Here is an 11,296-nt window from a genome sequence, read left to right on the forward strand (position 1 = left end):
TCATTTCTTTTCTTTCTTCTTTTCTTCTATTCATTCTCTCTGTCTCTCTCTCTCTCTCTCTCTCATATATTCTCTTTTGCATCTTTCTAAGTGAGTTACGGAACCCTACGAAGTGCGGTAACTGCTGATAACGATTAAAGCTACGATAATACCATGAATTAACGTGCGTGCATTAGATACATTACGTACGGCGCGTTTTCGTTTATCGATTGTTCGTTAGTTCGTATAAAAGGTCTCTTTTGCACTCTCTCGGCAGTGCGCTGTTTGGCTCTCCCTCAAAACCGAAGCTCGATTTTTTCATGAACAAATTTGCATCTACCACTATAATATATACTTTAATATTTGTCATTGTGCGAGTGATTTTAATTGGCAACTCATTTCATTAACTTTCATTAACCAACGTCATTTAACGATTTCTCCTCCCTCTCGCGGGATCATATGATTCTAACGATAACACAGAGAAGGACAAAATTTAATCGATCACGATTACTGTTCAGATTATGGCCGATCTGAATTGTCGATACTGCGTAAGATTGCTCGGATAATCATATCTGATTTACAACCGTTGTGATCGGCTTCGTCGATTTCCACTCGACTGTCTTTTAATTCGCGGTCGATTGTTATTTCTCGATATGATCGATATGATTATGAATATCGACGCGTGTCGTATTGTTTCTAGATTGAGATGAATAGTTCTAATCTACCGCGACAATAGAAGTTCATGCGCACCTTCCGCTTTGTTCTATTCATTCGTCGCTGTTCCCGATAAATATGTTGGTTCGGCCGATTGGCCAACAGTCTTCAAGGTCGGAAATATTTCTCTCTCTCTCTTATAATTTTACTAATGGCGTCAGATAGAAAATGGCAGCGATAGTGTTCTAAGTAATCTCCAAATAATAGACGTAAGAACAAAGCACCAACTTTCTCACGTTAACGCCGATATACAAATGCGGCGCAACTTGCATCGCGTTCGAAACTGCGAGGCTCGTTTCGCTATTTGCAACAACCGCGAAAATTATCTGCAACATCTTCGTCCTGAGAAACATCGTTGAAACTGAAGCAACCGCGAAATCTCTAACACGAATACACTTTTCGTTATATAACTTCGTAATATTATAACTTCGATAAGACACGTGCGTGTGCGTGTACGTGTGCGATACCCTTGGTAAAACTTTTTCCCTTTACTTTAGCCCCCTTTATCTCTCTCGTGTGTAAAATCTTCCTAGTAATTCCGTTTTTTTTTTTTTTAGACTTAACAATATAGTGACGACGTACGATGACGATGACGATACCACGATATATCATTTAACAACTATTGGACGGAGTCGAGCGACATCGCGACGTCATTATCTGCTAACTTTATTATTTTCCTATTCGGCGACCTCGCTCGTCTCGTTTCAACGATTAAATTCGTAGGTGGGTGGGCGGGTTTGCTGATCAACACGCGGTCATGCGTGCTGATCTGAGTCTACGTTAGGTGGTCTTAATCTCGGCCGTTGTCGATTGTTGAGGGCAGGAATCGAAGCAAGTCACCAGGAGAACGTGGCTCTTACAGGCCTCTACCCTCTTCTGCAAAATGCATGTCTCAGCCGTTAGAGCCTCCAAAAACGACGGATCCCGCCAGTCCATACTGTCCTCCACGTACACTAGTTTTGAAACAAACAATGAGATATATGTGATCGCACTTCATGCTAATATAATTAATGTTCACTTTGACTTTCTAAGTTTTACCTTATGCAATTTTTACAATTTTATCTGTATATCTCTAAATATTATTCGAATCGTCATTATGATTAATCCAATCAAATTTACTCAAAGAATGTTATACGATTTGTTAGTTAAATTTAAAACAAAAATTAATTAATGAGACTACTTGTGCACATAATTGTGATTCGTTTATTTGTATAACATCATGATATAAATTACATTAAAAGATGATTATTTCGGAGCAATACACAAAGGATGTCCCGAAATTTGCGAATCAAAATATCATAGCAAGAATGTCTTCGAAAAATTAAGTAAAAAAGTGATTTGTAAATTTTTATTTTAAGCAATAGTTTTTGAGGTATAAGAGTTTAAATTTAGCTAATTATAGATTACGATTAAACGGAAACATGTCTGTGAGCGCGTCGATAGTCTTAAAAGTGGTCGCGCACTTCACGCGAGTACTAATGTATAACTGGCTAAATTTAAATCTTTAATACCTCAAAAATTATTATTGTTTAAGATAGTCCACTCGCGATAATCTCATCCAAAAGTTAGGTCTCATCGCACGCTCGGTGGCGATACTCCCACTCTCGCCAGTGAGAGAAAACATTTGGTTGCGCCTGTCCATAGACCGCACGCACACGCAGAAAAAAATGAATTCAGACAAACGCAGCCTAACGCAGCTCGACTGGCTGCTTCCTTCACTTACCTCCATATGTCAATCAAAATCGAAAATTACCTTTTTTTCAAACCTCTATTTTCCAAACTAAACGGTAAAAAATTATGAATTTTTTTCACAATATCCGTTTCATATCCCTTCATCGTATGCTCGTTTTTTATTAACATCTTATGTCCATTTCTACTAATGTAGATTAACTTTAATCACGGTTTTATTTACTTTTTATCTTTTTTTAATTCTTAAAAGTAGAAAAAGATACAAAGTAAGTTAAACCTGGATTAAAGTTAATCTACGTTAGTAGAAATAAACATTACTGCTAGTTTAGACCCTACAAAAATAAACGCGACATTTTCATGAACTTTGTATAGGCGACACGTATAAAAAATGCAATTTTTAATTGCTTATATCTCGTTGTCAGTATTGAAACGGTCAATCTCATTCTAATTGCACAAACGACTTCTAGTACAACATATAATTTCAATTTCAAGAAATTCTGACTGTTTTCAATTCGCGAGTGAACTACTTAAAATAAAAATTTACAAATAATTTTTTTACTAAATTTTTCGAAGACTTTCTTGCTATGATATTTTGATTCGCAAATTTCGGGACATCTTGTATGTATTGTAATACAGTGAAATTCAAAATAATAGATCTAACAGAAATTTGCGTTTAAGTCTTTGTCGTGGAAAAGCCGATACACTTACGATTGTAGTCCCAGCGGGTGTCGGGTACCATGAGGCGCCTTTTAGCGTTGCGTAGCTCCAGCCTAAGAAGGCGTTGGCGCAGGCGCAGGCTGTGTATCCTGGACATCGTTCCACGTGGGTTCGAGCGCACCCGTGCGCGTCTGTCCAGGATGTCTACGTCCTCGCCTGTATATGCGAGAATCGCCGACGACGCCGCGGGCGGCCCCGGTTGAGCCCGGCAGTGGGCCCGCGACCGCCGAGGCCCGCACCCTGCCGCCCGCTGTTCCACCGCTGAAACACCCGCACAACGTCGAAGTTAGAACCCCCAGCGCGCCACCTGAGGAGAATCATCGTACGGCAGGATCGTTTTAGAGGGTTTGCGTTATCTTTTCTCAGGAATGTGTGAAGGCTCCCGACAATGTTTTTGTACTTTGCGTACATGCGTGGAATTAAGTTAATAAACGAAGGACTTGCCAGATTACAGTAAAATAAATAACGATCGATAGGGCAAACGAAAGTTTCTGAGCGAAGCACGTAAATGCCAAATGGTATAATCGATTAATCGTTTGTGTAAGGAAGTGGATTTTTTCAAATTGTCTACTATATTTTATTTGTAGGATAAATAATTTTATTGGGTTTTTCTTAATTTCATTTTGGAATAGATTTAGATTTATTTATTTTTTCGAATATGCATTTTGTGTCTTAAAATGAGTAACTTTTCTAGTCACGACGTCACTCGCACATTTTTTTCTATTCAAAATGGATAGTCGAAAGATACTTATCAATTGTCTTGTCAATTACCTTGATGTTCTTGTAACGCGCCAGTTTGTCGGGACGAGTCGCTGGCGATGCTGCTCGTCTCGCTGTCTCTAACAATACTGTCGTAACCGGAGCTCTCGGCACGATGTCTGGACAGCGTGGCCGGCGACAGCTTGGCCGCCCGCGGCGTTGTGTCCGCGCCGGAATCGGAGCCGTCCTTGTTCAGCCCGAATGAGGAGCCGAGGCTGAGGATCTTGCGTTGCATTCGACCGGAGGACGGCGCCGGTGACGGCATTGGTAGATGCAAGGGCGTACCGCCTGAAATATACACAAAATATACATAAAATATACACAATAAATTGCCGTGCAGTTTAATATCTTCAGTATCAGAAATGCAGCGTCGATTTATGTTAATTAATTTATTAATTTAAAAGTCGAAGATTTACTGAAGTGTGCGATTCTTATTATTCATATAAAAAAAAATTAATGCGATAATTCAAATCTATATTGGATATCCAATTAACGCGAATCTTCCTAAAAAGGCGTTAAAAATATCATAAAGTAAATCTTGGAGTAAATTCGTACCTTGAATCTTCAGATCTTCCTCGATATCGGACTTTCCCGTGACCGTCCTCTCGGATCTCTCGACAGCCGTAAACAGCTTCTTCGCCTCGATGTACTCCTCCTCGGGGTCCGAGCCGGACGCTCCGTTTCCGGGTATCCTCTCGATCTCCTCCTTTAGATTAGGATTCGACGCACCGTCCGGATGCCTCAGATTGGAGATATTGCAGTCGCCCAGCTTGCCACAGTACCTTCTGGGACTGGCGAGATGGGCGACGCTGCTGGGGTACCAGTAAGAGGCCGTGGCGGGCCTGGACATGCTCTGACGACAATTGTCGCAGATCTTCTCCTGATCGGGCTTGCCGGCTATGTACGCGGGTTCGCTGTATATGCTGCCGTGATTGCTCGCGTTGTCGTTGAACAAGACATCCGAAAGGGATAAAGACTGACAGCGAGACGGCGGACGGAAGACGGTCGCTGCTGGAATTTGTCCTGCGTTAATGTTATACTGCATGTAGACCGCAGATGGCTGGCTGTAGTGCCTTAATTAGAATTAATTATTCTTCCGAAAGCTATTTTTCGTCCCTAGTCGATTAGCAAATCGCGATTTTAATCTATTATTCAAATTATCATAATTTTATTGTATTTCGTATTATTATTTCATAAATCTACATATTTTGTCAATCATCAATAGAATTACAATGGACTGCAAAAGCACTATATCGATTTGAGCGAAATTTAGAACTGTGTTAAAATCTAATGGATGTTCTTTTTAACGTATCGCGACTTGGCAATCGCTCGCGAGGGATTGCAGAACTCGTATATATGACGCCAGTAATCCCGACGAGCGAGTAGACAGGCAACGTCCGTCTTCGACATTTATTTGATATCGCTGGCGGTACTTAAAAGTTATTTGTCCGTTTTCCTTTTTGGTCCCCGCGCGGCTTGACCGAGCATTCAATCGCGAAACTTACATGGAGCGTCCCGCACGTTGACGGTGGAGGAGTTTTCCCTTTGGTAAGTCACGGAGTTGGAAACGTTGGCGAGCGCGAGTTTGCTCTGATAGAGCTCGTGCAGGCGGGCCAACTGATCGAACTTGTGCCTGGTCTCCTGCTCGAGGAAGTCCTCGTGGTCGAAGTACGGTCTCGGCAGAACACCCGCGCCGACCGGCGGTGGATAATGCGGTCTGTATCTCTCCGTGTCCGACATCACCGACATGGAGTCTGGAAATGATTTTTCTGTCTCACAACTCCTCGGCTCGTTCGTAAAGTTCATATCTCGCCGCGCCGCGAGAAGCCGCCGGTTGGATGGGTAAGAACGACGGAGGAAAATAATACTAGGCAGCTGTCCGCTTTCGGTTCGAGGAACGGACACAACGACGTGTAATTACATCGGGGTTTCTCTCTTCGAGGGAAGTGAATTATTGTTTTCTACCGCATGTGGCCTGTTACGTACTTCTAGTCGAAAAGTCGATTTCGCGATGATGTAGGGGGGGGGGAGGAGGATAGTTTTCGTAGAAGTTTGCTCAAGTGCTCGCGCCGCGGAAAGCAATCGTACGAAGGTGAAAGTTAAGGTGGTTGTACGCGAAAGAAAAACATTTATTAGAAGTTATAATAGCGACGTGGTCAAAATTGCAACTCGCAACAACTCAAACTACTCAATCTTTGCAAATTAAAAGTACGCAACAAATGTTTATTCTAAATTATAATCAATACTGAAATGCAATGAGTATTTTAGAAAATTGATCGTTTTAAGAGCGAAAGAATATTATACACGTATAAATGCAAAACGTTCACTCACCTGTGAAAGTTGATACCACGGTGAGATTCTCTTGGCTAAGAATCCTTAGGGGATGTTCCTCCTGGTCGCTTTCGGGCAAGGGATTCTCACCCATGCAGAGCGCGATGTCCTCCTCGGTCACTTGTAGACACGAGTCTTGCATAGGTACCGGTTCCAAGTCCTCCACCTCGACGATCTCCAGAATTTCGTCCTCGGAGGACAACGAGTGTCGGGAGGGTAGAACGATGTCCTTGTGCGACAGATTCAGACTCTCCATGGACACCTCTCGGCTGACTCCGTTGCTGAGTGGTTCGATCAGCGGCAGCGGAGGCGGTACGACAATTTCTTCATCGTCATCCTCGTCGTCCGGCAGATCGAGTTTCCCTTTCTCGATGCTGTCGTCCATCACGGGACTGGCCGTCAGATCTAATCCCGAATCTGTGTTAGACTTGACGTTAAGTAGATTCAGCTTGGCACTCAGCTTCTCAGTTATGTCCTCGATCTCGTTCGCCTTCAAACTGTCGCTCTCCACGGTGGACAACGACGTGTCGTCGTCGTCCGCGCCGCCGCAGGTCTTGAACTGGGTCAGCTCCTTAAACTGGCCGGACGACTGGCCGGAAGACATCTTCGAGGAATCGAGCCGCGACGTGGAGTGCTTCGTCCGCTGTATTTGGGACGACTGATTCTCCACCCACTTTCTGATCATGCTCTTCTTGTGACTGTCCATGAAGCCGTAGCTGGTGGAGTGCTGATGCGCGTGCAGCTGCAGCGCCGGCGCGCCGGTCAGTTGCATCGGTCCGTCGATCCATGTCTCCCGCTTGTGATGAGAATCCTTCAGCATGTGCCTCGCCTCGGCGACCTTCGACTTCGAGATCCTCGGTCCGTCAATCCACTGCTCGTCGGATCCACCACTCGGCGCCGCTACCGGTATCTTGCTGCCGGGCGAATCGGTGAGCTTGGACGCCGAAGCGTTTTTCGACGAGGAGCTTTTCCTGGCCGGGCTCGCCTTTGGCGTCACGCTGTGCGCGGGCGAGGTCTGCTTCGACGCGGTCTGCGTCAACGTTTTCACCGTCTTCGACTTGTGCGCTGGACTGCGCTCCTCCGGAATCTTGCTCGGCCTCTCGGCGGCGGAGCCGCGGAGCACTCGGCCCATCGCGCAACGATTGTCACCCGAATTCAAGCTGGGTATATAAACGGGCGGATGCTCGCCGTCGGTGGCGTCGTCGGCGCTCGGCCCGACGTAGATCACGGTGTCGGCCGACAGGTCGCTCGAGCTCGGGTCGCACTCGCTGTTCTGCCGGGCCGCCTCCTCGCCGGAACTGCCGCCGCTTCCGGTGCCCTGCGTGTTGCTGCCGACGAACTTGATCTTCCGGCGTCGCATCCGATGGATACGCGAGGCCAGTTGAACGGTGGTCAGGGTCTCGGTGTAGTGCTGGGCGTTGGGTGAGACATGGGCTATCATGGCCGCGTGGCAGGTCAGAGAGCCGAGGCACTCCTTCAGCAGTTGCGTCAGCTTGTGCTCCTTGTACGGCAGGTGCTTCTGCCCGTTGAAGATCGCGAGCAAAATGTTGCCCAGACCGGAGAGGGGAATTCCGCCCGAGGATTTTCCGCGATCCGAATTTCCCAGATCCATCAAGTGTAACCGGCTTCTACCGCCGGCAACTGCAACACAGTCGGGCGTTCATTTTGAATATCATCAGTATAAAGCGAGAGGAACGCGAGAAAATGAACGAACGCGAAATGTCACGAGTACTTGAACTAGCGAAATAGCGACGGGGAGGAATGCATGTAATCAGCGTTTGAAATGCTACAGAGTAATCTCTTTTCCGCGGTATATACGTTTCCGCGCTTTCAGACGCGGGGAAAAGCGGAATATATATAGCGATAGGATTTCGAGATGGAATTATTTACCTCCGCCCTTGCCGGCGACGCTGTACTGGTACACGTGCAGCGTGTAGAGCATATGCGCATCGCCGTCCTCCCGCTGACGACCGGCGACCGCCGCGTCGAGGTAGAATGCCGCGCGTTCCGCCGTCGGCGCGCGTAGCTCGCTGTGCTGCTGCAATTGAAGGGTACCAAACAGCGGATCGTCCCGGAGGTACACGGCTGGCGATTGTTCCGAGTCTGGGGAGGAATAAAAAGAACCGCCGATGTTACATAACGTTTATCTGATGTTTTCGTGTATCGTGCATAGTACGATATCTTCGCGGACGAAGATACGGTGCTGGCTTCACAGGGAATTCCCTTATACATAATAATGCCTCGCGTCTGTCTCGCGGGCATAATTTTATTTTCGCAATGTTGTTGCGTACCGAAAATTCCTCGAATTATAATGCGAAAATTTTCTACATCTTATTACTAACATTTTTCTTATATATTGCAATATAAATGCGCCCGTCTCTATTTTATCCTCTTATATTAGCGATGTGACATCAGAGTAGCGATCTGTAATATTTCAATCATAAAGAAATCATAAATAAATGATAAAAGCCAACTTCTCCGCTGCCTCAAACAGATGCATTTCGTGCGTGCGTCTGCCCCCGAGTTCACGTGAACTTCCCTAACACATTCTCCGTTTATTTGATTCCGTTATTTCGCGGAAAAATAATATCCGCTAAGGACAGGACGACACGAGGATCGAGATGCAGGTGCGCACTATCCGGAGCAGTAAATCGGTCGAAGCGGAGGCTCGGAGTATCCGCGAGGAATACTTCGTCCTGAATTACGACGTCGATAAAACGTTGAAAGATACGTCGCAGGAGATATCTACGTTTCGCTATCGTGCTTTATCACGCGCGTTCTGTACACGCGCTGGGGATAGGCGGGCCTCTACGCGAATAATCAACGTAATGCGAAACATAACTGTAAATAATGATCAGCGTAAAAGGGCAATTACCGAGGTTATGTGAGACGTTACGGGCCCGTGGATCAGGTGATCGAATCAGACAAAACAATCCTCGTATTGTTGTTGCTTCGTCGTGCAAATAAAACAGTCCGCTCGTGGAGGAGTGGACGGGGAAAGACAGTTGAGAGGATAGCTGCACAGATAAAGGATTCTAAGGAGATCCTGAAGAAAGCACTGTGAGCTGTAGTTTCGCGGATTCAACATGACGATGAATGTTGCGATCGCGTGTGCCATTGTGAAATGATAAAATTATTCGAATAAAAATATAATAAGAAAATCATAAGCGAGACCCGTGGATTGTTTCTTATAGTAGTGTTCACGAAATTAAAACTGATTCTCTAGAAAATGCGAAATTTTGCACGGAAAGAATGATTTTGTTGAAAGATCTAAAGATTTTGCTAAAAACAGAACTGAAAATAATTTTTTGTTAAATCATCAAAATAAGTTGTTGGAATGTTAAAACTGATAAGCATTGCTATAAAACGTTTTGATATTCTAGCAATCACTTTGACTTTCGCATAAAATTAGTTTGATTATTGAATAAAAATTATTTTCAGATCTGGATTCAGCAAAATTGTTCTTTCCGTGTGTATTTCTCTTATTTGTAATTTGGTTTATCAAGTAATCTAACTGATTTGTTTAAGATTTTAGAGAGAAATATGCTATAATGATTGTGTCACCAAAATTAACGCATAATAAACACCCTGAATCGATTTTTATTTTGCGAATGAAAATTCGTTCGTTGTACAAGAAAAAGATGTCTCATTGTGAGACCATAAAATATAAAACAAAGGGAAGAAAGAGGCAGTCACAAATATCTCGCTCGTATCGTACGACATTTCACGTCGTTCTCCGCGCAGGAATATTTGAGACCCCGTATGTCCCACGCGCGCGAGGGTGGATTGAAAATGCAGACTAAGGATTTCCTCGCGCCGTTGCACCGGAATCTGGTAGCGATCTATAAGAATGCTCGTAAAAAGTTGCGATAGCGAATTCATGCGGATTTTTCGATCGGGAAACGCCCCCTCGCACTCTATAAGTTGCGAGAGTCGTGGATGAAAGCGAATGGATGGAAGCGCGTTGTTACATTTTTTTTTGCCAGGATTATTTGCTGGCAAAACAATGTGAAAATTTAGTCGGGGATGTGGTGTTTAAATAATACGAAAATTTGAGTAATACCAAAAATTCTCGGTACATATAAGTGCGTCTCGTAGCTAACAAAGTTTATCCGAAAAATAGCTGAAAGGAACGTAAATATTGTTAAGAGCATGACGTTTGACAATACGCTCCTTTCATGTCCGCGAGACGCGCGAGAGAGGTCCATAAAGGCGCCCGGGCGGACGCGAAAATTTAATTCGAGTAATGCTTCTCGAGTGCCTGTCTAGCTTTATATCCCGGAACCGTGCACATTCGTCCGTCCGAAATTACCTCACCTCGCTTCGTGCAGTCGGTCTGCACTATCCGCGCGTTATATATTTTTATGCGGTCGTTTCCTATGCGCGCACTACCGGGATGCTACGACTGACACACTGGACGTCGGTTTATACGGCGTTTATACGGGTGTTTAGATAACCCCACCCCCACGTTCGCAAATTGCCAATTAGTCTTTTACTGCCGAGGCGCGAACTCGGACTCGTATATATTACAACCCGGGCACAACATCGTAAAGGACGCAAAGGAACGAACGTTAAAGGATAAGGACGGCGCGCGACGACATATGCCGCAGTTTATTTCCGCCAGGCCGTCCGCGACTTTTCACATCTGTTTCTGCCGGAAACCTTTTACCGTTCCTTTATATAGGTATACCCGCGTCGAGGAAACGGCCGTGCGCACGCTTCGCAACGAAGTCCCGGCCGCGCGCGAGTTGCCCGTCGAGTCGTCGGCCGATTGATTTCGACTATTTCCGATCATATTAGACGAGAAGGGATACAGTTTGAGCTAGTTTCTTCGCCGATGAGCAGTTGAGCGTGCGATGAGGGAACAAGGAGCGCGCGCGAAAGCAGGAAGCGGCAGTATCCTCTAGACTTACCGGAGCCCCCTTGATTTCCGTAATTTGCGAAGTCCCGAGGAACCAACTTAACCGTAGTAGATGTTCGATAATGAAATTCGACGAGGCGTATCCGAGGAAAACGAGAGCGACGGGAAAAGGAGGGAGAGAGAGAGAAAGAAAGAGAGAGAGAGAGAGAGAGAGAGAGAGAGAGAGAGAGAGAGAGAGAGAGGAAG

At 45.2% G+C, this 11,296-nt stretch overlaps 1 protein-coding gene across 1 annotated transcript in view; it reads right to left on the reverse strand.

The window, feature by feature from the left end:
* Positions 1-26: 26 nt before the first annotated feature.
* The window catches only part of LOC105451832 (kinesin-like protein CG14535), a 169,809-nt gene continuing 158,539 nt past the window's right edge, over positions 27-11,296 (reverse strand). Inside the window, exons 6-12 of the mRNA XM_011692521.1 lie at positions 8,080-8,292; positions 6,190-7,830; positions 5,364-5,612; positions 4,414-4,869; positions 3,868-4,146; positions 3,091-3,360; positions 27-1,646 (exon numbers count right to left, since the gene is read on the reverse strand). Of these exons, the coding sequence (XP_011690823.1) occupies positions 1,474-1,646; positions 3,091-3,360; positions 3,868-4,146; positions 4,414-4,869; positions 5,364-5,612; positions 6,190-7,830; positions 8,080-8,292 (3,281 nt within the window). The 3' untranslated portion in view covers positions 27-1,473. The remainder of the gene's footprint in view (positions 1,647-3,090; positions 3,361-3,867; positions 4,147-4,413; positions 4,870-5,363; positions 5,613-6,189; positions 7,831-8,079; positions 8,293-11,296) is intronic.

The sequence above is a fragment of the Wasmannia auropunctata genome, unplaced genomic scaffold (genome assembly GCF_000956235.1).
Source record: "Wasmannia auropunctata unplaced genomic scaffold, wasmannia.A_1.0 LD336043.1, whole genome shotgun sequence".
NCBI classification, from domain to species: Eukaryota; Metazoa; Arthropoda; class Insecta; order Hymenoptera; family Formicidae; genus Wasmannia; species Wasmannia auropunctata.